Source organism: Mustela putorius, unplaced genomic scaffold (genome assembly GCF_011764305.1).
Source record: "Mustela putorius furo isolate JIRA1106 unplaced genomic scaffold, ASM1176430v1.1 tig00000151_pilon_pilon_pilon, whole genome shotgun sequence".
Lineage (NCBI taxonomy): Eukaryota > Metazoa > Chordata > Mammalia > Carnivora > Mustelidae > Mustela > Mustela putorius.
In genome coordinates, this window is record NW_025421296.1 from 1,346,842 (window position 1) to 1,372,729 (window position 25,888).

Here is a 25,888-nt window from a genome sequence, read left to right on the forward strand (position 1 = left end):
TGAGTGCTGTGAATTGTGTAAGACTGACAATTCATAGACCTGTACCCCTAAAAAAAATAATACATTATATGTTAATAAATTTAAAATATACCAAAAAAAAAAAAGGAAAAAGAAAGAAAAAAGCCTTGTTTAGAACAATCTGCAAAAGTTTAATCAACTGGATGTTTTGTACATACCAAAGAGCATTCCTGCAAAAGGACTACAGAGCTCTCTGTTAGATTTGGATGGTTCATTGTCTCGAGCACTAAAACAAAAAAGAAAAAGAATTAGAGGCCAGATGATTTTCAAGTAACAAAAATTTAAAGTAAACCGTAGGTATGAGTTATGGGGCTTTGGACTATGGACTATGGACACCATAATAGTCACATATTTTAAAGTCAGGGTAAAATCACAGCATTTTCTTTCTTTATACAGTAGGACCTTGATATTCACACTCTATAAATATATAACCTTTTTCTTCAGCTTGCATCAATGGCTCTATAGATTCCCAATAAAACCCTTTTTCATAAGAACAGTTAACCCAGTTAGGAAAATGAATATAAATACACATAAATCCTAATAAAAAGAAAAGAGATACTTATTCACATGCTTGAAAAAGATCATCTCTTAAAAACCCCTTCCTTATAGAAATAACGAGGAAAAAAAAAGACAACCCCTCAATTGAAACCCAATCAGACCCAAGCAGCAAATTATCTTTACTCAAGCACTTGTACATAATACTTTTTTTCAAAGAAAATAGACACCTTTCCTGACATATGACATTACTATCTTCATTATACACTACAGATTGGGAATCGTTTATACTTATGTACAAAATAAGAAAGCCACCAAAATGATAAAAACTATCAACAAAAAGAGAACATAAATATAAAAAACATATAATTTCTGTTTTTTCATCATGACAGAATTATTATGAGCATGAATTTTACAAAGTAAGCATAAAAGTTACCTACCTACTCAATGGGCTGAAAATTTAAAAAAAAATTTTTTCAAAGGAAAACTCACATTGCAGGAACATTTTCAATTTATTTCCACACAAGTTATATCACTCCTGTAACTCCCAATGTATATTATTGAATTTTAATCCATTAAACTACATGCTTATTTCTCCTTACATTATTTCAAACAAATTTATATATACTTTATAATTATAGGGACTTATTTGGAACACCTTGGCACACTTATAATCAAACATTGCTGTTCAAAAGAATGCTGTAAAGTACTATAAATTCTCATTTAACACCATTCACTTAATTCTTTTATTTTTCCCTTTAATTATTTTCTTATTAAATAAGGACAGCTGTTATCATACTATACCGTTCTACTTATTCAGTAAGCCCGTTTTTTTGGTTTTTGGTTTTTGTTTTCTTTAATTTATTTGACAGACAGAGATCACAAGTAGGCAGAGACCAGCAGAGAGAGAGGGGGAAGCAGGCTCTGCACTGAGCAGAGCGCCCAATGCGGGGCTCGATCCCAGGACCCTGAGACATGACCTGAGGCTTTAACCCACTGAGCCACCCAGATGTCCCCAGTAAACCAGTTTTAGTGGTTGCCGTTTCACAGTGTAAAGACTGAAAGGCAGAATTCATATGACATACTATACCTTTTATTTCCAGCAGATGAAATGCGTATGTTTGACTGTTCTGTGACATCACCACCATGCTCCATGGGAGGTACATCCCCTCGTCTGTTCCCGTACATCCTTAAAAACACATTAGCTTATAGAGCTTGCTCCACGTACAGTGGACCTTCTTACATCTCTTTGGTGCTTTTACATTTGATATTGGAAATGTTAAAGGGAACAAAGAGTTATAATGAAGTTTTACTGCAAACACATTTGAAAATTAATTTGAAGGAGATTTAATTCAAGTATGACTTGCTGGTTAATAAGAGAAACAGAGTTTGGATTCAATAGTCTTTAAAACAAAGGTTATTATAAATTATTCCAATATAACTTCTAGAAAATTTTAATTTCAAAACTCTGCATATACTCATTTTATCATTCATTTAATTCAAAGAATTAATTAGTACCTATTACATGTCAAGTACTATTTTTTTTAAGCATTGGGTATATGAACATGGTCCTTGCCCTCATGAGCATTACAGACAATTTCACAATGAGATCTCTTTTTTAAACAAAATTCATAGATTCTGGAAATTATCTCACTGCATATATAAAGCTTTTTATCTTAAAAATGTAGCAGCTGTCTTACCATTAAGTTAAATGTGGCAAGGCACAACATTTGCTAACACTGTAAATCACATGGAAAAATAAATATTAGCAATAGGTGAAAGGAAAACATTATAAACAAATAGTCTGATACATTGGTAAAAAATTATCACTTTACTCACAAGGTCATGAGCAACAAAAAAGAAAGAAAGGAATTTTTTTAATCATTTTCAGAAAATAATCCTTGAAATTTTTTCAATTAATCTTTTTTTTTCCACTTGGCAAACACTGACTTCTTCAGCTTAACTCCTCATACCAGAGAAACCAACATGACTTTTCACACCAACATTTATCAGCATCCATGAAAATCAGCATTTCACAAGTTATATTTCTTCACGTGGATGTTAACAAACTATATTTTCTCTCAAAAGGACTATTAGAGAGAAATATGGCTGTTAAAGTATTATCAATATTGTGAGTGAATTTCATTTTCACATTAAGAAAAATGGCAATTTTTAGGAGAAAAACTTTTCGTTCTCCACAGAGCTAGCACAGAAGTCTTTCTTCACTTGTGTCCATCACACAAGCTGCTGTCAATATTATCTGTGGGGAAAAAATTATCCAGAATTGTGACCTTCAACGTATATGAGCTTTAAAAAATTTTTTTTTACGATTTTCTTGATTTATTTGACAGACAGAGATCACAAGTAGGCAGAGAGGCTGGCAGAGAGAGAGGGCAAAGCAGGCCCTCTGCTGAGCAGAGAGCCAGATGCGGGACTCAATCCCAGGACCCTAGGATCATGACCTAAGCCAAAGGTAGAGGCTTTACCTCACTGAGCCACCCAGGCACCCCAAATAACTTCAATTTTTTATCCATATCTAAAGCAACAGAACCCTCCACAAGCCCTTCCAAAAAGGAATGTCAACTTATTTCAACTTATCAAAACAGAGCTGGTTTTAGATCTAAAACCTATGTGCTCAAATCTGTTTTAATCTGACGTAACAGTTTAGCATCTCTCATTCCCTATTTCTACCACTTAAAGAATTGATAAATATAAACTCAAATTCAAATTTGTAATTAATAATTCCAAGCAACCAGATTTAGTTATACTTGTCTATATTCAATATGCATGAGCAGAAAAAAGTTAATAGCACAGGCCTAAAATTGCCTATCCTTAGAAATACCTATTTGGAGGGCAGGCCCTTGGCTGGCACCTGGGAACATAGATTTTGGGGGGAGTCCTACCATTCTCAGGACTAATAAAGAGTGGCTCACTGTACCTAAACTGTTTATACAAACAATATAGTTTTTGCTGAAATCTGCTTTCCTTCAAGAAGTTCAGAATTTTCATATATCCTTGGTGCCTATGTGACCAGCCATCAATAAAAACATTGGGCACTGACTCTCTAATGATCTTTCCTAGTAGACAACATTACACCCATGTTGTCATATTTCAATGCTGGAGGAATTAAGCACATCCTGTGTGACTCCACTAGGACAGAACTCTTGGAAACTTGTGCCTGCTTGCCTTCAGATTTTGTCCAAGGCTCTTTTTACTTTGCTGATTTTACTTTGTATCCTTTTGCTGTAATAAATCATACCCATGAATATAACTGTATAAGGAAGTCTTGTGAGTCCTCCTGATGAATTACTGAACCTGGGGGTAAACTCCCATGACTCAACAGACAAAAGTAAATGTGTTGATGTGGTACAGTGCTGCCTCCCAGCAAATTAGAGAAATTTAAAGTTACAATTTTTTAAAAACCTATCTCGCCAAACTATGGAAAGAACCTAGATGTCCATCAACAGATGAATGGATCAAGAAGATGTGGTATATATACACAATGGAATACTATGCAGCCATCAAAAGAAATGAAATCTTGCCATTTGCGACAACATGGAGTGTATCATGCTTAGTGAAATAAGTCAAGCGGAGAAAGACAACTATCATATGATCTCCCTGATATGAGGAAGTGGTGATGCAACATGGGGGCTTTAGTGGGTAGGAGAAGAATAAATGAAACAAGATGGGATTGGGAAGGAGACAAACCATAAGTGACTCTTAATCTCACAAAACAAACTGAAGGTTGCTGGGGGGAGGGGGTTGGGAGAAGGGTGGTGGGGTTATGGACATTGGGGAGGGTATGTGCTTTGGTGAGTGCTGTGAAGTGTGTAAACCTGGCGAGTCACAGACCTGTACCCCTGGGGATAAAAATATTTGTTTATAAAAATAAAAAATTAAAAAAAATTTTTAAAAAACCCTATCTCGATTTTAAAAGCTAAAATTAAAGGCTACTTATTATACAATTTATCCAAGAGTTTGTGACTTTCTGCATTTTCAGTTAGGTTTCCTAAAAACAACATTGAGACTTGCAATTCTAGCTTATCTTTATGCAGTTGTACCAAAGTATGATATATCCAAAGCATCTGTATTCAAAGCATCTGTATACCAAAGTATGATATATCCAAAGCATCCAAAGCATTGTATCCAAAGCAAAAAATGTTTTGTAGGTTCTTCAGTATATATAACTATCTCAATAAGGTAAGCACCATAAACACAAAACGTCATTTTCAAAGTCCATTCTAAATTAAAGAAATTTAAGAAATTATTTTTGGGTAAAGTTAAGGTCTGATTGTTAAATTCTATAGTAAAATTATAAGGCTTCCTAATGAAGTGCCCATAGGGAATATAGCTTTAAAAAAAAAATCATTACCATAACAATAAAAATCCCGTCTTGTCACCAATAAAATCAAAATCTTGTCATGATAAAATCAAGACTAGAGAAACGTTTAAGAGGCCAAAGAAAAGTAGAGACATACATTTCACTAAAAAGGATAAAATAAAATCTTAAGGCATCCTATTTAATTTTATGGAATGACTCATGATATGACTATGCCTATTTTGTTAAATCAATGAAAAATTACTATTTACAGAGATTTTATAAATATTTTTAAAATTTACTACTATATTAAAAACAAAAACAAAAACAGAAGGGAAACCAATAAGCTATAAAGCCAAATTACAGAATAGCAAGTAAGCTACCTTATTTCCTATTAAAATACCCTCATAATTATAATGGAATTTCCTTAATTTACTGAACTTTTTTTTTTATATTTCTAATAAATCTAACATCTAATCACTATTAACTACCCCTGTCAGCTCCTTTAACAGCTGTTATGTGGTCTTATAATATATCTTAAAAACCTCTATTGAGGGGTGCCTGGGGAGCTCAGTCAGTTAAGCGCCCAACTCTTGATTTCAGCTCAGATCATGATCTCTAGGTCAGGTCATAACAGGCTCTGTGCTGGGTGTAGAGCCTGCTTAAGATTCTCTCTCTCCCTCTGCCCTTCTCCCGACCCCACATATACTTGTTTGCTCTCAGAAAGAAAGAAAGAAACAAACAAACAAACAAACAAAGAAAAAATGAAAAGAAGCCTTTACTGAGACAATGAAGTTCTCCAGAAAGACGGGAATTGGTGAGAGCCAATAGTGTTTTCATCATTTCTATCTCTTCTCTTCAATCCTCTCAACATTAAAAAAAACCAATGAATGGTAATAGTAATGAACTCAACTAAATGTCTAAGAACAATCTGATTCTAATGAAAGTTCAGGAGTTCAATTTGGGTCATTTGTTCCTGAGAAGTCCTTTCTGTTTAGTTATACCTTTAAAGCCAGTACCAGATTAATTAAAACTATCCCTGAGACCCAGAACCAATGTCTCTAAATATTCTATGGCTTTAAATCCATAGATTGGTTTACCGCACCTCAATCCACTGATTTTGTCAGAGACAACCTCAAATAAGAATTTGCTTTCTTTGACAAACCAAATCAGATTTAACTGAAATAATAAAATAATTGTAAGTGGTTTCCATCATCCTATCAAAAGAAAAAGTTTAACAGGTATGCTAAATGGAAAAAGCTTTTTCTCTCTCTCTACTTCCTGAAGACATGGGTCAATAACTTTAATTAGGTTCAAACCTCAATGCCCAAGGAAACCAGGTATAGGCTAGAGGCCAAGTTTACTCTAAAAATTAACACATGTGTCTACCTTCCAAAAAATAATTACTCTTACAGAAGCAAAGCAAATTCTCTAACAGCATAAGTTTTATTCCAGCTAATTTAAATATAAATGAACAACTCCTATGTGATAATGAATAACTTACTTTTTTCCTTAACAAACCACCGAATCAAACTACTTTAGGAATAAATTTGCAATGTTTTATGCTATCAAGAATAACACACTGTAAAAATAAAATATTTACCATCTATTGGTCCTAGACTCATACAGCTCAAAGCAAAGAAGAAACAAATTTCTCCTTACTTAAAAAAAATCATCTAATTCATAAAATGGCTACATCATCTTGTTTTCATACCAAGAACTTCTCTAATGTGAATGAATTCTGCTATTATAGGTACTCTCCTAAATGTTAAAAGAAAAATACTGAGCTGTTAACTGTGGGTTACCATTTTCCTGTTTTCGGTTATTTCAAAATTTTATTTGCTTTAATTCAGTAACAGTGTTTTTCTAATATCAAGGACATCTTTAAAATGGAGAAAAAAGTTAGTATTAGAGGCCCTTCCAGAAACAAATGAAAATTAATATGTATTAGGAAAAAAAGTATTAAATAACTCAAGTTTTAATGAACCATTTCTCCTCATTTACATTTTACAATTAAGCATGCACATTTCTTAGAATGTCCCACAGTAAGTAAGCACGTACTCATCTATGTGAAACATACAGATTCTAATTTCAGATGGAATGTTATTTCAGAATTTTATTAAATAACTACTAAGATTACAAGCTAACAAATATCAACAGTTAAATATAATGAAAGTGCTAACTGCATTAATCACATAAAAACTTTAAAAAAGCATGTTTTTAAAGCTAAAAGTTTCTTTTACTCATTAACATTGGTTATAAAGTAAACACAATAACGTGATATATTAACTTATCCAGTTCAAGTTAAAAACTAATAAAGACTAGGATGACCACATTTAAGTAGAGCCCACAAACTTCAAAGTACTACGAAATACACCACTACCTTCAATTTCTAAAGTTCCTCAAACATAAATTTTAGTCAAATTGTAAATATTTATAAATAAATAACACATAAATAAACACACACGCATAGACAAAGAATGCAAGTGTCAAGCAAAATGCTAACTACCTTGTTAATTATTTAAAAACACTGGCCAATGATTAATGATAGTTCAGAAGTGTAACCTCATTCCTGGGCTTTAGCTTTCCCATATCTAAAGTGGGTAAAACAGTTCATTAATAAATACATTATCATACTTGAAATTATTTATGCGGTAATTAAAAAAAAAGTGAAACCAAAAATATAAAACTCAAAAATTGTTTTAAAATTAAAACTGGAGGGGCGCCTGGGTGGCTCAGTGGGTTAAGCCGCTGCCTTCGGCTCGAGTCATGATCTCAGAGTCCTGGGATCGAGTCCCACATCGGGCTCTCTGCTCAGCGGAGAGCCTGCTTCCCTCTCTCTCTCTCTGCCTGCCTCTCCATCTACTTGTGATTTCTCTCTGTCAAATAAATAAATAAATAAAATCTTTAAAAAAAAAAAATTAAAACTGGAATTTATCACATGCTGACTTTTAGAAGAAAAAAAGAGAAAAAGAGAAACTTACAAAAATGAAGGAAAATTAATTTTGTACTTCTCATAACCAGTTATAATTATTTTTTGTCAAGAACTTCAGGTTAATATTACATTATATCATGAATAAATGCTTAGACAAAAAACAAGGAAGAACATTACATAATGATAAAGGGATTAATCCATTGAAAGGAGATTAACAATTGTAAATATCTATGCAGCCAACATAGGATCACCTAAGTTCATAATGCAAATATTAAGAAACATAAAGTGAGAAACTGACAGTTATATAATAATAGTAGAGGAATTTAACACCCCACTTACATCAGTGGGTATCATCCAGACAGAAAATCACTAAGAAAACAGTGGCTTTGAATGACACATTACATCAGATGTATAAAGAACAGTCCATCCAAACACAGCAGAATACACATTCTTTTCAAGTGCACATGAAACATTCCACAGGATAGATCATATGTTAAGCCACGAAATAAATCAGAATGAATTTAAGAAGCCTAAAATCCTATCAAACATCTTTTCCAGCCATAAGTATGAAACTAGAAACAAATTATAAGGGGAAAAAAGAAAAAGACAGAGAGAGAAAGCAAGTAAAGAAACACAAAAAATGTGGAGGCTAAAAAATATTCTACCAAGCAATGGGTCAATGAAGAAATGAGAGAAAATCTAAAACACATGGAGAAATATGAAATGGCGAACACAACAGTCCAAAATCTTTGGGACACAGTGAAAGTCCTAAGAGCATTTCACAGGCCTACCTCTAGAAACAAGAAAAAACCTCCAACAAACTAATCTTATACCTAAAGGAACTAGAAAAATAACAAATGAAACCCAAAGTCTGTAAAAAGAAAAATATAAGATCAGAACAGAAATAAATAAAATGGAGAAAAAAAAACAATAGAAAGGATCAATAAACAAAACAAAATTAATAAACCTTTGGCCAGACTCATCAAGAAAAAAAGAAAAAGGACTTACATAAATTCAGAAATGAAAGAGAAGTAACAACTGACACCAAAAACACACAGAGGATTTTAAGAGACTACTATGAAAAATTATAGGCCAACAAATTGGGAAAACCTAGAAGAGATGAAAAAATTCCCAGAATCATATAATCTTTCAGGGCACCTGGGTGGCTCAATGGGTTAAAGCCTTTGCCTTCAGCTCAGGTCATGATCTCAGGGTCCTGGGATCAAGCTCCACATCAGGCTCTCTGCTCGCAGAAGCCTGCTTCCCCCTCTCTCTCCCTGCCTGCCTCTCTGCCCACTTCTGGTCTCTATCTGTCAAATAAATAAATAAAACCTTTAAAAAAATAAAAAAATAAAAAGAATCATATAATCTTTCAAAACTGAATCAGAAAGACACAGAAAATCTTAACAGACTGATTACTAATAACGAAATTGAACTGCAATTAAAAAAAACTTCCAGCAAACAAAAGTCCCAGAGAAGATAACTTTCCAGGTGAATTCTAGCAAATATTTAAGGAAGAGTTAACACCCATCCTTCTCAAATTATTCCCAAAAAATAGAAGAGGAAGGAAAAGCTCCAAATTCTCTCATTGAGGCCAGGATTACCCTGATAATCAAAACTAACAAAGACACTACAAAAAAGAAAAAAGAAAAAAAAATTACCCACGAACCTACAGGCCAAAACACCTAATGAACATAGATGCAAAAATTCTCAACAAAATATTAGAAAACCAAATTCAACAATACATTAAGAATCATTCATTACAATCAATTGGGATTTAGTCTAGGAATGCAAGGATGGTTCAACAGATGCAAAACAATCAACGTGATACAACACATTAACAAAATGAAGGATGAGAGCATATGATCACCTCCACAGATTCAGAAAAAGCATGTCACAAAATACAACATCCACTTATGATAAAACTCTTAAAGTAGGTTCAAAGGGAACAGACCTCATCTAATAAAGGCCATATATGAAAAACATACACTTAACACCATACTCCATGTGGAAAAACTGAGAGCTTTTCCTCTAAGATCAGGAATAAGAGAAGGATGTCCACCCGTGGTACTTTTGTTCAACACTGCACTGGAAGTACAAATCATAGCAATCACACAAGAAAAAGAAGTAAAAAGTATCCAAACTGGTAAGGAAGAAATAAAACTTTCACTCTTTGCAGATGACACGAAACTATATGCATAAGTTGTAAGATTCTACAAAAAAACTACAAGAACTAATAAATGAGATCAGTAATGAAAATTAATATACTGGTTGGCTCAGCTGGTTAAGCATCTGCCTTCAACTCAGGTCAATCTATAACAAAGGAGGCAAGAATCTACAATGGGGGAAAAACATTTCTTCTATAAATGGTGCTGGGAAAACCGGGAAAAAAAAAAAAAAAACTGAACCACTTTCTTACAACATACACAAAAATAAACTCAAAATGGACTGAAGACCTATACACGAGACCTGAAACCATAAAACTTCTAAGAGGAAAACACAGCAGTCTCTTGGACATTAGCGTTAGCAACAAATTTATGGGTATGTCTCCTAAGGTAAGGGAAACAAAAGCAAAAACAAACAAACAAAAACTACCAGGACCACACCAAAATAAAATCCTTTTGTACAAAAAGGAAACCTGTATCAACAAAATAAAAAGCAACCTATTGGAAATATCTGCAAATGATTCATCTTACAAGGGGTTACTTTCCAAAACATATGAAAAACTCATACAATTCAAACCCAAAAGCAGATAATCTGATTAGGAAACAAGTAGAGGACCTGAGTAGTCAGTTTTTTGAAAGAGACATACAAATGGCCAAAAGACACATGAAAAGATGCTCAATATCACTAACCATCAAGGAAATGCAAATAAAAACCACAATGAGATAGATATCACATCACACCACTGAGAATGGCTAGTATCAAAAAGACAAGTAGTAGTAAGTGCTAGTTAGGATGTGGAGAAAAGGGATTACCGTACAATGTAGTGGGAATGTAAACTGGTGCCGCCACTATAGAAAACAGTATGGAGATGGCTCAAAATAATAAAAATAGATACACTATTTGATCCAGTAATTCCACTACTGGGTATTTAATCAAAGTAAATGAAAACCCTAATTTGAAAAGATACCTGCACCTCAATGTTTAATGCAACATAACTTAAAACAGTCAAGCAACCCAAGTGTCCATCCATAAATGAATGGATAAAAGTAGATGTGGTATAGATATAAAGTGAAGTATTAGCCATAAAAAAGAATGAGATCTTGCCATTACCAACAACATGGATAGACCTAGAGGGTACTATGCCAAGTGAAAATAAGTCAGTCAGGGAAAGAAAAATATCATATGATTTCACTCATATGTGAATCTAAAAAATAAAACAAATGAGCAAACAAACAACAAAAAACAGAAACAGACTCATAAGTACAGACAGCACTCTTGTTGCCAAAGGGTAGGGGCATGGATGGAAAGGGCTAAATAGGTGACAGGGATTAAGAGATATAAACCTGTAGTAAAAAGTAAGTAAGTCACAGAGATGAAAAATACAACACAGGGAATGCAGACAGTATTATTATAATGTTGTATGGTTAGAGATGGTAACTATATATATTGTGGTGAACACCTCATAACGTATAAAACTGACGAATCCCTATGTGTGCACCTAAAACTAATATAACACTGCATATCAACTATACTTTAAAAATATTTTTAAAGAATAAATGGTTAAAGCAAGAGGCCAAATGCAGTTACACATTTCTGTAGTTTCAAAAATTTTACTAATAAGTAAAGTCATTTTTCCGATCTATTACTCTGCCTCCTAAATAAAAACTACTTAATTACAGAAGTGAATTTGGGTTTGTTTGTTTTTTTTTGCTGGAATTAAGTAATCTACAAATCTGCAATAGAGAAATTCAATTGTAACCTCATACCTTAGAGATATATGTGTAAGTTTACGCATTAACAAAATGGAAGTATTACATAATAATGATTTAAATTTGAAGAATATTTCTAAACATTGTAAAACATGTAACGGGAATTATTCTCACTCATTCTCATGTTTAATCTATTCTTAAAATACTACCTGGAGAAGATTATATAAAAAGAGGTCCTTTTGACTGTGGAATATATATATATATATATATATAAAAGATAGTTCTCAGATAATTAGGCTGAAATTCATTTGTTCCAGTATAAAATTATTGCAGAATATAATTATAAAAATAATAGATTAAACATATTTTAAAAGCAATCATAATAAGTTTCTTGAAATTCCAAACTTAAAAGATAGCATTACATTACATTTTAAAGATAAACAGACACCATAAAGAAAAAAAATGTTTTCATGTACAAAGAAGGCAAAACCACGAGTGCAAGACTACCTGCAGTTCCCCAATTGAGAGCTCTTTTAGTTTAGGCAGGCTTTAACTACCTTCGGGTATAAACATTTTCAAATATAAAACACTGTAGGATTTAGACTGTTTTCTGAAGTACAATTAGATTCAAATCAGATAGAAATGAGAAGTAGCATTGCAAAATTATAGTCTATCACTCACATCACTTACTACTAAAAAGACTGGGTGACCAGGCCGTAATAGCTACAGAATAAAGAACAGAAGACAACGAAGTGTAAAGGTTCTGTATTATTATTAATAACTAGAATGCTCAATGCACAACATTATATCTCAGAAATGTTCTAAAATATTTAAATGGTAACCTACTTGGACTAAGAAAACAGGTCCCATAAACTCTTTAAAATTTAGATTTCACCCTTTCAAGTTAACATGTACTGACAAATACGGAACCCTGCCATATTTCTATCTCCAAAAGTTTATGAAAATAGAGCAAATTTTAAGTATTAAGATAAGTGACTTAATAAAACAAAATCCTACTGTAGCAGGTTAAGAAATTATAAGTAGTGGCCCCCAAAAAATCATTCCAAAGAACTGAAAGGCATCTGAAAATCTGATAGTAAAAATCTGATACCATTTCATTTAAGTAAGTGTTTAATAAGTGACTTAAAAAGAGTGAAGAATATTGATAGAAGTACTGAGAGCACAGGAACATTAAAGGAACAAACTATATTTCATCTCTTTTAAATTGTCCTTTTAATCTACATTTTAACATCTGTAACTGGGATTGCCATCAACCTGGTTTTAAAGTTTTTCAAGTTATTACAAAGAGTTCTTGTTTCTCCTGTCATTCACATAGGGCAATAGGAATCTGAAACAACCCTGAATTCTTGCCTCAAGGTTTATCAAACAATACTGGCAACATGAATTCAGACTGCAAACCTGAATCAGTACTGACTTACAGTTCATAACATCAGAGAGGGGTTTTGTTTTGTTCTTTAATCCCTCCATTCAGTGCCAAAGTTGAAACATGGACGCTTCTTTTCTATCCCCTTCTGTGAAAAAATTTATTCCCCATTTAATTTTACATGAAGGTTGTAGCCTTTCAGTGTCCCAGCTTTATTACAGGGTCCCTTTTTCCCCCACCTTGGGGGGGGGGGTTCTATTTGTTCTTTCAGTGGCACATAGAAAATAATCCTGTAACTTCAAATTGACAGCATCTTAGAATTAACCAATTATGCAGATAAATGAAACTGCTTCTCCATAACATAATCATAGAAAGTAACATTAATACTAAGCAAAGAAATAAAAATGAAGTTGTAAATACCTGTCATTTGTATACACTCTCAAAAGTCTTCTATCAAAATCACTTTCATATCTAAACCTCTCGTCCATTTCTTCACTTACTTCAGGATCTTGATCAGGTCTATAATACTGTCTATCAAAAACACGATCCTCATTAAACCTGTGAAATCTTCTATCTGGAATGTCACCTTTGTTGGCAAACCTTTGAGGTTTTTTATTGGAAATGTCCACGTCTTCATTAGTTTTTTTAATGAGTCTTCTATTCCTTAATTCAATTTCATCATCTAGTTGTCGGTATCTGTCCTCCTCTAGTCTTCTTTGGTTTAGAAGCTCTTCATATGCCTCCGAAGGAGTTAATAAGACATTTCTTCTAGGACCCTCTGAATTTTCATAAGATGTTTGTATTTGTGAGGGTAAATCAGGCTTAACCTGACTAATAGGTTTTTTATTTCTTTGATTCTTGTGCTGGTCAATTAAAAAAGAAAACAAAAAACAGATATTAATGCAATGCTATTTCTTTTCTTTTTTTTTTTTTTTAAGATTTTATTTATTTATTTGTCAGAGAGAGAGAGAGAATGCATGAGCAGGCAGAGTGGCAGGCAGAGGCAGAGAGAAGCAGGCTCCCTGATGAGCAAGGAGCCCGATGCAGCACTCGATCCCAGGGTCCTGGGATCATGAACTGAGCCGAAGGCAGCGGCTTAACCAAATGAGCCACCCAGGCATCCCTGCAATGCTATTTCTTATATTACATCCTTATATGATGCTTAGTCTATTTCTCATCTGAACTCCAGGGCCTAATCACCCAAAAGAAATAGCTATCTTTAGAAAAAAACTTCAAGGAAATGTTATCCTTCAAAACCTAATAAATAAAATATAACAAGCAACAATGATATGGGTAAGTGGCTACAAAAAGGATAAACTAAATGCAAATTCCTATCCCAAAAGATACATATTTTTTTGCAGGTAATACTGCTTCAAAATATTTCAAATTAAATTCTTAATACAAACAATACAGAAGTGGTCAATTTTTGGCCCTATTAATATCAACCATTCTTAAATTTGGAAAAAAACATATAACTAGAAATTGTCAGCATTTAAAAATCACTTAGAAGTAAAAATTAGGGGGGCCCCTGGGTGGCTCAGTGGGTTAAAGCCTCTGCCTTCGGCTCAGGTCATGATCCCAGGGTCCTGGGATGGAGCCCCACATCAGGCTCTCTGCTCGGCAGGGAGCCTGCTTCCTCCTCTCTCTCTGCCTGCCTCTCTGCCTACCTGTGATCTCTGTCAAATAAATAAACATAATCTTTAAAAAAAAAAAAAAAAGTAAAAATTAGGGGCACCTGGGTGGCTCAGTACCTTAATGTCCAACTCTCGATTTTGATTCAGGTCAAGATCTCAGGGTCATTAGAACTCCGTGCCAGGCTCCATCCATGTTGAGCATGGAGTCTGCCTAAGATTCTCACTCTCCCTCTCCCCCTTCCCTGGCCCCCTCCCCTGCCTGCTGGTACTCTCTAAAAAAAAAATTTTTTTTAAATAAAAAGTAAAAACTAAACATCACTTAAAGCCAATCTCAAAAATTAAATCACCCCCATGAAGTTAAAAAGTAGGGTAAGTTCTTCAATAAGCAATAAAACCATTAATAAAACTAAAATATTAAAATGCCCTGTGTTTAGTTCAATTTGACTTAATCTTTAAAATATTTACATAAAAAACAAGTGAAATTTCCAACATATAAAAATATTTTCGGGGCCCCTGGGTGGCTCAGTGGGTTAAAGCCTCTGCCTTCAACTCAGGCCATGATCTCAGCGTCCTGGGATCGAGCCCCGCATGAGGCTCTCTGCTCAGCGGCTAGCCTGCTTCCTCCTCTCTCCCTCTCTGACTGCCTCTCTGCCTACTTGTGATCTCTGTCAAATAAATAAATAAAATCTTTAAAAATATATATATTTTCAAGTAAGTACAAAATGTTCAACCTCCGGTGTTAAAGATTTACTTTAAAATCAAAACCTACCTCAGTACTACTCTTTTCTACCTGTCTGAACTTGTCAGTAGATTCTTCTTTACCCCTGAGAAATTGATTGTATTCTTTTTTGCGTTCAAGTTTCAACCTTTCCTTAAAATAAAAACCAAAAGGTAATGTTAAAACTCCTCAAAGTACCTTTAAAAAAGTACCTTTATGTTCAAACAAACTCATACAAAATAAGAGATCTTACCCAGAATCAAGCTTTATTAATAATTTCAAGGATAGAAGTAGTTGCAAGACACAAGAGAGGCAGGAAGAGGTCTGAAACAATCAATGCAATTCCCCAATTCTCCAATGCTTACTTGCCACATTAAAATAAGCATTACTACGCATTTAGGTCCAGGTTAATAGAGAAGATCTTTAACAGAAGGGAGCTGCTTCAACTAAAAGCATTCATAAATAAATCTTTCCCACTAGTAACTACATGACTGTGTTTGCCAGGAGACCTGTCATTATCATGTTTCCAAGATTTGACCAGGTTACCTTCTTTCTTTTTCAGAGACATCTGCTGCCTCTATTCCCCCACCCCACTCTCAAAAGACCTAGTGTTATTCATTTCTTTCCCAAGTATCAGGAAGGTTGATTACATAAAAACATTAAAAGGTAAAATTATCACAGACACTATAATATAAATATTCTGTTGAAACACATATTAGGAAATGTTTTTAAGCCTTCATATTTCCTTTGTCACTGAAACAGCACAATCTAAAAAAAAGAAATTAAAGATTACCTAGGTCATCTTTTGAAACTTATATCTGTCTGTCTTATGTACTATGTTATGATCACTGATCTGGCTTGGAAATTCAGTCCCTACAAGGGGTATGCAGTGTTTTATCTCTACCACCTCTAAAGAGTAAGTACATGTATTTGTAGAGTGAAAGAAAACACATTCAAAAAGCTCCAGATCACACCCTACATCAAAGCTCAGTATACTCTCATTCACTCGTCTCACTGATAACTGTGACACACAGCATGAACTTTATAGCTCAGAAACCAACGCTGAAAAACATAAATTCTAAATATTCAATTAATTCACATATTAAAGATATATCACATCATCATAAATGTTATGTTCAAAAGTTCTTTTAAAAACAGCACAACTAGAGACTCCACAGATTTCTTTAAAAAGACATATATTCAAGAATGGGAAATGATAGAATCTTCTGCTTGCATTTCAGTCAGGAGTACGTTAACTATTTTGATACCTCACAAAATTATTACCCACAATAACTACTCCTATCCACCTACCTTGGCAGATAGCCTCTCACCAATAGGAAGAGAAACTCCCAGGGTAGATGGATCTGTTTCACTCGTGGACAGAAAATTTTTCTGTATATATACACATTAAAAAAATATATTACCTAATTGCCTTTATGTTTCATAAATGTGTCTTTACATTCTATTTTCTAAACTATACATTATGCAGAGTAAAAGAATGAAATGGAGATGAAGACATAAAGTACAAAAGTAATTGGAACACAGAACTTTCTTCCAATCAAAAAGTCCCTGAAGAGGAGAATCAGGTCTTAATTTTCATTTGTAACATATATATTCCAGATGATTAAAAAGCAAGGGAAAAAGAAAACTCTTTCCCAATTTATATTTCTTTTCTAAGCACATATTCTTCATTATCAGTGCTCTACTAGTCTTTGGCAAATTTGAGGCAAATTTAAACTTCCTCACCAAGATCTGCATACATGCTGCAATAATGTTTTTTTACTAATTTTCCTGTGATAATTTATGAGGGGATATCCACTCAAATGCCAAAAGATATAAACTATGAACACTGTTTCCGTATATGTATGACCATCCTTATTCATTAAAGATTTAGATAATGCAGTGTAGTATATAGAGCATCAGACTAGGAGTCAAAAGACCTGGGCCCGAGGACTAGTCCCAACACTTCTCAGTTCTAGAACAATGAGCAAGTTGCTTAACTTCCCTGACTCAGTCTTCTTACATAAAATGAGAATGGTATCTGCTCTGCCTACCTACCAAAGCTGGTATAAGGTTCAAAGAGGATTAAAATGTAAAATATTTTAGAATACTATAAAGCAAACACAGGATGATTAAAAAATATATATGATCCCCAACTTGGTACTGCTTGGTAGTCATATAATCTGGAAATTATTTAACATCTCTGACTCAACTGCTTTATTTTTTAAGGAAGGGATAACGCCATCTAAATCATTAGGTTATGAGGATTAAATGAATTGATACTTGTTAAGCTGTATAGTCCCATGCCTTTTATTTATTCATTAAATAAGGAATTATTGACTACCTAAAACTTTCCAGTTACTTTTTTCAGTGGTAAGGAGACAAAAATAAGACTATATCCCCTCTATGTAAGAAATTTACAGTTCAGCTGAGGAAACAAACATGTAAACAAATAACTACAATATAATGTACCAACTGATACAATATAACTACATTCAAAACATTTGGGAGCAGAGTGATTAGTATAACTAAATGATTAATAAGGTTTCATTGAGGGATGTCTGGATGGCACTGTCGGTTAAGTGCCCATAGGTCATGATCTCAGTGTTGTGATCTCAAGCCCTGTGTTGGAATCTACGCTCAGTGGAGTCAGCTGGAGATTCTTTCTCTCTCTTCCTCTGCCCTTTGCACTAGTGCTTTCTCTCTCTCTCTAAAATAATAAATCTTTTTAAAAAATAAAAATATAAGATTTCATTGAATCTGAATTTACAAATAAGTTATGCTACAAAAGCTTATTTGAAAACTGGTTGTTTAGAACTCTAAACTTATTTGTCAAAGGAAAAAACAGGATACCTGACTAGATCCCTGAGTCAGTTTAGCTCTTACATTAAAAAGTACACCATTGGGGCGCCTGGGTGGCTCAGTGGGTTAAGCCGCTGCCTTCGGCTCAGGTCAAGATCTCAGGGTCCTGGGATCGAGTCCCACATCGGGCTCTCTGCTCGGCTGCTCGGCAGGGAGCCTGTTTCCCTCTCTCTCTCTCTCTGCCAGCCTCTCTATCTACCTGTGATCTCTCTCTGTCAAATAAATAAATAAAATCTTTAAAAATAAAAAAAATAAAAAAAAAAAGTACACCATTAACCTAGCCATTTTGTAGAGTTACACATGTACAAAAAAACATATTCAGAGTTCCAACCCTGGGAAGACAGAGAGACAGCATCCTCACTCCTTCGCTGGGCAATTCACACTCCCAACACAGGCCCAGAATGATGTTTGGAATGTCCAATAAATGAAAAAAATAATAATAATAAGGACAGCAGAGTGAGTTATTTTAAAAGCTCAATTTTAGACATATTCTCATTCACTCAATAAATACTGACTGCCGACTGCCCCAAAATGTTTGATATGTCTGAGATTCATCAGTGAAGAAAACAAAGACCCCTGCCTCCCTGAAGCTTACATTCAAGCACAGGAAACGGACAAGAAATAATAAACATAATGAAGAGTATGGTATGTTAGATGGGGGGAGTGGGAAAAATAGAAATCTAGAGTTCCCTTTTGGACATGCTCAACATGAGATATCCATTAGATTTCTAAGACAGGTAGCCAAATGGAAAAGTGTGAAGTTTAAGAGAAAACTCTGGGCTATAAATATATATTTACTAATTCAATTTAAAAATTGTTCTTCTGAGAATACGTTTTCCCTGCACTTCTAAATGGTCAAGTGTCTTCTATTTTAAAAACTCAAAAGAAGATGGCAGTTGTTTAATGTTTCTTCTTGGCAAAATCTAAGGACTTTTTTTTTTTAATTGAAATATCCATGCAATCCAAAAAAGTCAGAAAGCCACAGGAAAAAATCTAGAAAGAATAGGACTTCCTAAAGGGTCAAGAAAGCCACTGCAGCCACCTACCCAAATCCTATTTGGATTTTCCTTTTTCCATGTTTTCCTTTCCATGCCCACTTTCTCAGACGTCAACCAAAATTTGCTCTTCCATATTAAGGGACTACTGCTCCTCTATCACAACCATATTCTGGATACCCCAACACCAAAAACTCCTTCATACCCATTTGAATTTAAATATCTCTTTTCCTTGATCTTTTTCTCTTTCATAAAGGCAATCTCTTCCTATGCCTCCTACCACCATTCTTTTTTAAGATCTTCTATGAGGAAATATAATATCCACAAGTGAAAAAGGTAACAGAGGAAAACCCAACCCAATAAGGAACAGTAGGAGATGGGGAGAATATTGAGGTACAAGGCCAGGGAGGTGGGCTGTAACATGAAAGACTTCACATGCCATGCTAAGGAGTATGCATTTTTATCCTTAAGGTCTGTGAGCAGACACTGAAGTATTTAAATTGGTAAGGGACAGGATCATTCTGGAAAGTAGTATGAAGAACAAACTAAAAATTAGTGGAAGCAGAAGTGAAAAATCTATAGCAGTAATTTAAAATAAACAGTAAGAATCTCTAATATGCAGTACTAACAGTCCTGAAAGAGTTATCAAGGTCTTCACAGGCTGCTTATAGAGGTATAATGTTTCACACATATCAAATTAAAAATCTAATCTAGGAGCACTGGGCTGGCTCATTCTATAGAGCATGCAACTCTAAATCTCAGGGTCATGAGTTGAAGCTCCATGTTGGGCATGGAGCCTACTTAAAAATTAAATAAGTAAATAAATACATAATAAAAATAATAAATAAAATTCCTTTTTAAAAAATCTAATCTATTCTATCCTATCTACCTACATCATGATTTTTTACTACCCTCAAAAAGAAACTACTCTAACTTATTCAGACTGGTAAATCACATGTGCCTTATTCATACAAAGCTAAAGTCTACCATCCAAGTCCTTCATTGTATATTCTCCATCTGAAAAGCTTCCTCTCCTTGATTTGCCCTCTAGAATTTCCAAACCCCACCTATCCTACAATGTCTTACAAAGTAACACCTTGAGGTTTTTCCTGATCATTATAGCCTTCTTAATAGTTACAGTTTCTAACCTGTATGAATGTTGTCTCTATGACCAGATTCAAAGACACCTTGAAGACAGATTCTTATTTTTTTTTAAGATTTATTTATTTATTTGATAGGTAGAACTCACAAGTAGGCAGAGAGCCAGGCAGAGAGAAAGCAGGAAGCAGGCTCACGCTGAGCAGAGAGCCCGATGCGAGACTCGATCCCAGGACCCTGGGATCATGACCTGAGCTGAAGGCAAAGGCTTTAATCCACTGAGCCACCCAGGCGCCCCCCGACAGATTCTTCTTCATAAGTGCTTAAAAAGTGTTGGCTGAATGATGAATGAATGTGTGAGATTCATTTTTTAAAGTTCTATAAAAGTATAATATTTTTATTTTCCAATATAAATTTATAAACACAATCTATGGGTTTGGGTGCAAAAATACTAAGTAATCCAAATCTTGACAACACAGAATTAAAAAAAAAATCTTAGAATATCCTGAGTATCTATTATTTTATTAACGTTAATGTGAGCCTAATTTGAAGAAAAAAAACTGGCATGCTGAAAACATGCCAGTTTTAAACATATAGCTTATAATAGCTATAAAATCTTTCCAAAAGATGCACAAGAAAGCAACAAAAATAAATGCAAAGCAGGAATCAAAAAGAATGCTTGATTATATCAATGAAAAATTACAACATACAGACTGCCATCTTGGTAAAAGCAAGGATACAAAATGTTATCATTCAAAAGTCTCAAAATCACAGATAAAGTTATTTTTCTTTTTAGCTTCAAAGCAATTTCATAAATGAAAATAACTGCAAGCTACTAGATCTAAAAGAAATAAAGAAATATAAAGGTTGCAGGCAACCCTACCTTTCTTTTTGCTTGTGTAATACCCTAAAGTCAAAGGAAACAAACCATTGATAAAATGTATTCAAAGTTCTTTCTCTCCATGTGCAAATCAGAATAAATAATTATACACTTGGAACAAACATTATAAAGTATTAAAAAAACTATAGAGTATCTTGGGATGACTAGAAACATCATAATTGTTTAAAATAATGTGATAACCTAAAAATTAAATTGCATTTCAAAACTTGTAAGAACTCATTAGCAATTACGTAATTTAATCAACCATACTTAAAACAAGGGTTCCACTAAGTAAACAGATTAAATCATAAAGTAAAGACTTTGGAAGCTAAGTAAATATGTTAAATGAAGTTTTTAAAAGCTTAGCTGACAGGAAAATAAGTGGCAACTAGAATCCCATGTATCATTTTAATACATGGTCGTGGGGAGTAGAGGAGTAGGGAACCATAATCAGGTTTTTTTAAAACCATGATAATTCTACAAAGAACATGAACAACCAGAAGTTACAGTTTCATTTAAAATTAAAACTATTCCACTGCAAAGATTAAGAATATGTTATTCCGTGGCACCACTTCTCAGCACCACTTTCTACCAATGTCATATATGTCCCTTAACTGTCACTATAATATCCTACTATTAGATATCAAAGATAACCTAAAAATTAACATTTTTGACTAAAACCTTAGGAAAATAGATTCAGCAAATGAATTCTGAAGCATAAGATCCAGCTAACTAATAAGAATATATTACCTGAGTAAGATAACGTCTGTAATCCTGCCTCAATTCTTCTTTTAATTTATGTTTCTTACGTTCATAATCTTCCCCAAGGGGTAAACTTAATCCATAATCAATTCCTAGAAAGAAAACAGGTAATATAGCTCATTTTCAAACCAATATCAATAAAACATAATCTGCTGTCACCAAAGCACAGTAGAAAAGAACAGAGTCATGTTTGATTCTGAGACTGGGATCAGGATAATGAATTGTTTATTTATTTATTTATTTATTTTTAAGGATTTTATTTATTTATTTGACAGAGAGAGATCACAAGTAGGCAGAGAGACTGGCAGAGAGAGAGGAAGGGAAGCAGGCCCCCCGCCGAGCAGGGAGCCCGATGCAGGACTCGATCCCAGGACCCTGAGATCATGACCTGAGCCGAAGGCAGCGGCTTAACCCACTGAGCCATCCAGGCGCCCTGAATTGTTTATTTTAAATGTTTTGGCAGGTCGGGGCACCTGGGTGGCTCAGTGGGTTAAGCCTCTGCCTTCAGCTCAGGTCATGATCTCAGCATCCTGGGATCGAGCCCCGCATTGGGCTCTCTGCTCAGCAGGCAGTCTGCTTCCCCCCCCCTTCTCTCTGTCTGCCTCTCTGCCTACTTGTGATCTCTCTCTCTGTGTCAAATAAATAAATAAAAAGTAAAAATCTTAAAAAATAAATAAATAAATAAATAAAATGTTTTGGCAGGTCATATATTCACACATATGGGAAATATCCCTCCCACCCATGAAATCCAGTCACCGAGTTCTCCTGCCCAAAACATCCAATATTACCATTTCTTGTATTTCCTTCCAGAAACTTCATGCATCTATAAACGGATACTTTTAAATTATTGTGTGTGCATGTTTCCTGTGTATTTACTTCTTCTTCCTTTAGGTAAATGATTCTGCATTGTTTAGCATCTGGCTTTTTCACACAGTATAAAATTAAAGAAAAGCTGATTACCTTTTTTATTTCAGTTAATTCTACAGAAATTTCTATAAAGATAAATACCTACAACAATTTTAAGGTCTGTTTTCCAGTCTATGAAAATTAATAATGTGATTTTTTTTTTTACTATAAGACTATTTTTGTTATAACATGTTTAAGGAAAAATTATGTACTATGCATGGCTCAGGCTTAAATTTTCAAGAACTTTTATTAAAGTTAAGCCACTAATTCTGATTTCATATGAATGGATATTAATTTTTATTGTGGTAAAATATACATAATGTAAAATTTAAATTTTAACTGCTTTTAAGCATACAATCAAGTAGCATTAATATATTCACAATGCTGTGCAAACATCACCACATACACAAAATTAAGGCCATTTCCAGATTTTTTTCATCATCCCAAACAGAAACTCCATAGAAGGATGTTAATTTTTTAAGAAAAACTTAAATTTTCATGGGCACCTGGTTGGGTCAATCATTAAGAGTCTACCTTGACTCAGGTCATGATCCCAGGGTCCTGGGATCAAGGCCCACATTGGGCTCCCTGCTGAGCGGGAAGCCTGCTTCTTCCTCTCTCCCTCCCCCTGCCTGTGTTCTCTCTCTCACTGTGTCTCTGTCAAATAAATAAATAAAATCTTAAAAAAATAAATAAAGTAAAGAAAGAAAAACTTTAATTTTCTTGTTTCCATATATAGAGCTCAAAAATCAAATTACATTTTGGGGTGATGACAATAGTGATGGCCGTACAACTTGTACATACTAAAAAAAATGAGAGTTGTACAATTTCAGTGGGGAAACTTTATGATATGTAAATTGTATCTCAATAAAGCAGTTAAAATCAAATTATATACTTTCAAGAAGCACAGAAAACAAATGAATATTTAGATTTTTGAAGCTCCTCTCCTTTTTAGTCCTACTATGTAATACTATAGCATTCAAAAAATTATCATTTCTAAATATTTTCCTTAATTAGTTAGCAATCCAAAGAACATAGACTAAATAATAGACCATAGTTTATAAACTAATATGGATATCACCATTTTTGTGTCTTACTCCCTCACAATGCAGCTAAATGATGGGACTTTTCATAAAAGTGTCATATAACTGCTTTATTACATCACTGAAATATTTCAGGGGGGGAAGGCCCAAGGGGTATACATATAAATGTATGTCTGTTGATTTTTATGGAATACTAAATTCCACTTTCCACCTTGAACATCATGGAATTCTCTTGAAAAACACTTCTGGCCCACATAATCCTGATAATAGTGAGTAGAGTAGGTCTCCTTAGGGATGCCTCTCACTCACGCTCCCAACTGTCTCCCAAAAGAATTTAAAGTATCCCGTATGCTTAAAATTTTAAATCATTCTAGAAAAGCATTCTTTCATCACATAGGAATCTAAACCTTATTTTTAAAGATATAACATTTAAGCCTAAAGAGAGAAATACCTTTGATTTACACTTTCAGAATGGAGTATCACACATGGAACTAAATCATAAGGTCAATGAAGGTAAGGCCTTCATTTATTCAAAATTTACTCAATTTTATAATGCCTGGTATACAACCTATATCCAAGAAATGTTTATTGAATAAATGTATAAATGAATGCATGAATGAATCCTTAAATAAGAGGAAAGAATGAGAGAAAGGGAAAAAGCACACGATTTTTAGTATTTCATTTCTGATTTTAGGCAGTCTGCATAGACAAGCAGCATAATAACTAGTAAACAAAGTTACTTATCTCTAGTCACAATGGGTACTCTACTGTGTCAAGGAGGAAAAGAAAACAATGCTGCAAGGATTAAAATGTGGTTTTCATTTATAAATCACTATTTATACTAAGTTCAATTTCGTTTATCAAGAATTTTTGCCTTTTACTATTGCCACAAACCGTATTTGTAGTAATTGTCTTAAGAGACAAGGAAGAAAGTGGGTAGGAGAAGAATCAATGAAACAAGATGGGATTGGGAGGGAGACAAACCATAAGTGACTCTTAATCTCACAAAACAAACTGAAGTTTGCTGGGGGGAAGGGGGTTGGGAGAAGGGGGGTGGGGTTATGGACATTGGGGAGGGTATGTGCTTTGGTGAGTGCTGTGAAGTGTGTAAACCTGGCAATTCACAGACCTGTACCCCTGGGGATAAAAATATATGTTTATAAAAAATAAAAAAAAAAAAAAAAAAAAGAAAAAAAAACACAAAAAAAAAAAAAAAAAAAAAAAAAAAAAAAAAAAAAGAGACAAGGAAGAATACATACTGATTGCCTTCTGAACTACTTTAAATTTTATTAAGTCTAAGGTTTAGTCAACAGAAAATACTAACTTTTTAACTGTTATTTTTGTCATCTAATACCAATATTTTATGGCATTAGAGGTAGGCCAGAGAAATAAAACAAACATATGGAACAATTTAAGTATTCTGTTCCTTTTAAACTATGCATGAACTATGGCATCTCAATTGACTTAATTAAGAAACATGGTCAGACTTACTTATTCAGAGCAGTTGTCTTATAATGGTTTTAGTGGCAAATAAAGCATCAGTGTCATCTTAGCTTCATTTGAAGTGATGTCACTTTACCAAATACATCAGTGACTCTAAGACAGTTAACATTATGCTTCAGAACTGTATCAATTACAAGTATTAGTTTCTACAGCAGTTATGGGGTAAATAAACTATTTAAAACTAAAGTATGCAATCTTTTTAAAAATTAATTTACAATGCTAAACAGAATGATAATTTAAAATATAACTAAAATTTAGTAAAAAAAATCATCAATTTCCTGTTGTCTATTTCCCAAAATCTTTACATTAACGGTAATTTTCTAGTTTAGTCTAAACCTCAGAGCTTCTCTGCTATGTAAAATTCTGTTGTTTCCTTTCTGATAATTTTTAAATTTAACACTGTAATTGCTTTCTTTATAATTCTTTTACAAATTTCCATAAGCATAACTGTATTTAAAATGA

General features: G+C 33.7%; 1 protein-coding gene across 11 annotated transcripts in view; it reads right to left on the reverse strand.

The window, feature by feature from the left end:
- The window catches only part of CSPP1 (centrosome and spindle pole associated protein 1), a 167,847-nt gene that overhangs the window by 97,993 nt on the left and 43,966 nt on the right, over window positions 1–25,888 (reverse strand). For 4 of the 11 annotated variants that reach the window (XM_045075692.1, XM_045075694.1, XM_045075695.1 and 1 more), the window contains exons 4-10: window positions 21,963–22,066; window positions 21,216–21,239; window positions 16,689–16,769; window positions 15,429–15,530; window positions 13,446–13,888; window positions 1,604–1,702; window positions 177–244 (exon numbers count right to left, since the gene is read on the reverse strand). In XM_045075692.1, the coding sequence (XP_044931627.1) occupies window positions 177–244; window positions 1,604–1,702; window positions 13,446–13,888; window positions 15,429–15,530; window positions 16,689–16,769; window positions 21,216–21,239; window positions 21,963–22,066 (921 nt within the window). The remainder of the gene's footprint in view (window positions 1–176; window positions 245–1,603; window positions 1,703–13,445; window positions 13,889–15,428; window positions 15,531–16,688; window positions 16,770–21,215; window positions 21,240–21,962; window positions 22,067–25,888) is intronic. The other 7 variants (XM_045075693.1, XM_045075696.1, XM_045075697.1 and 4 more) reach the window with 7 other exon arrangements.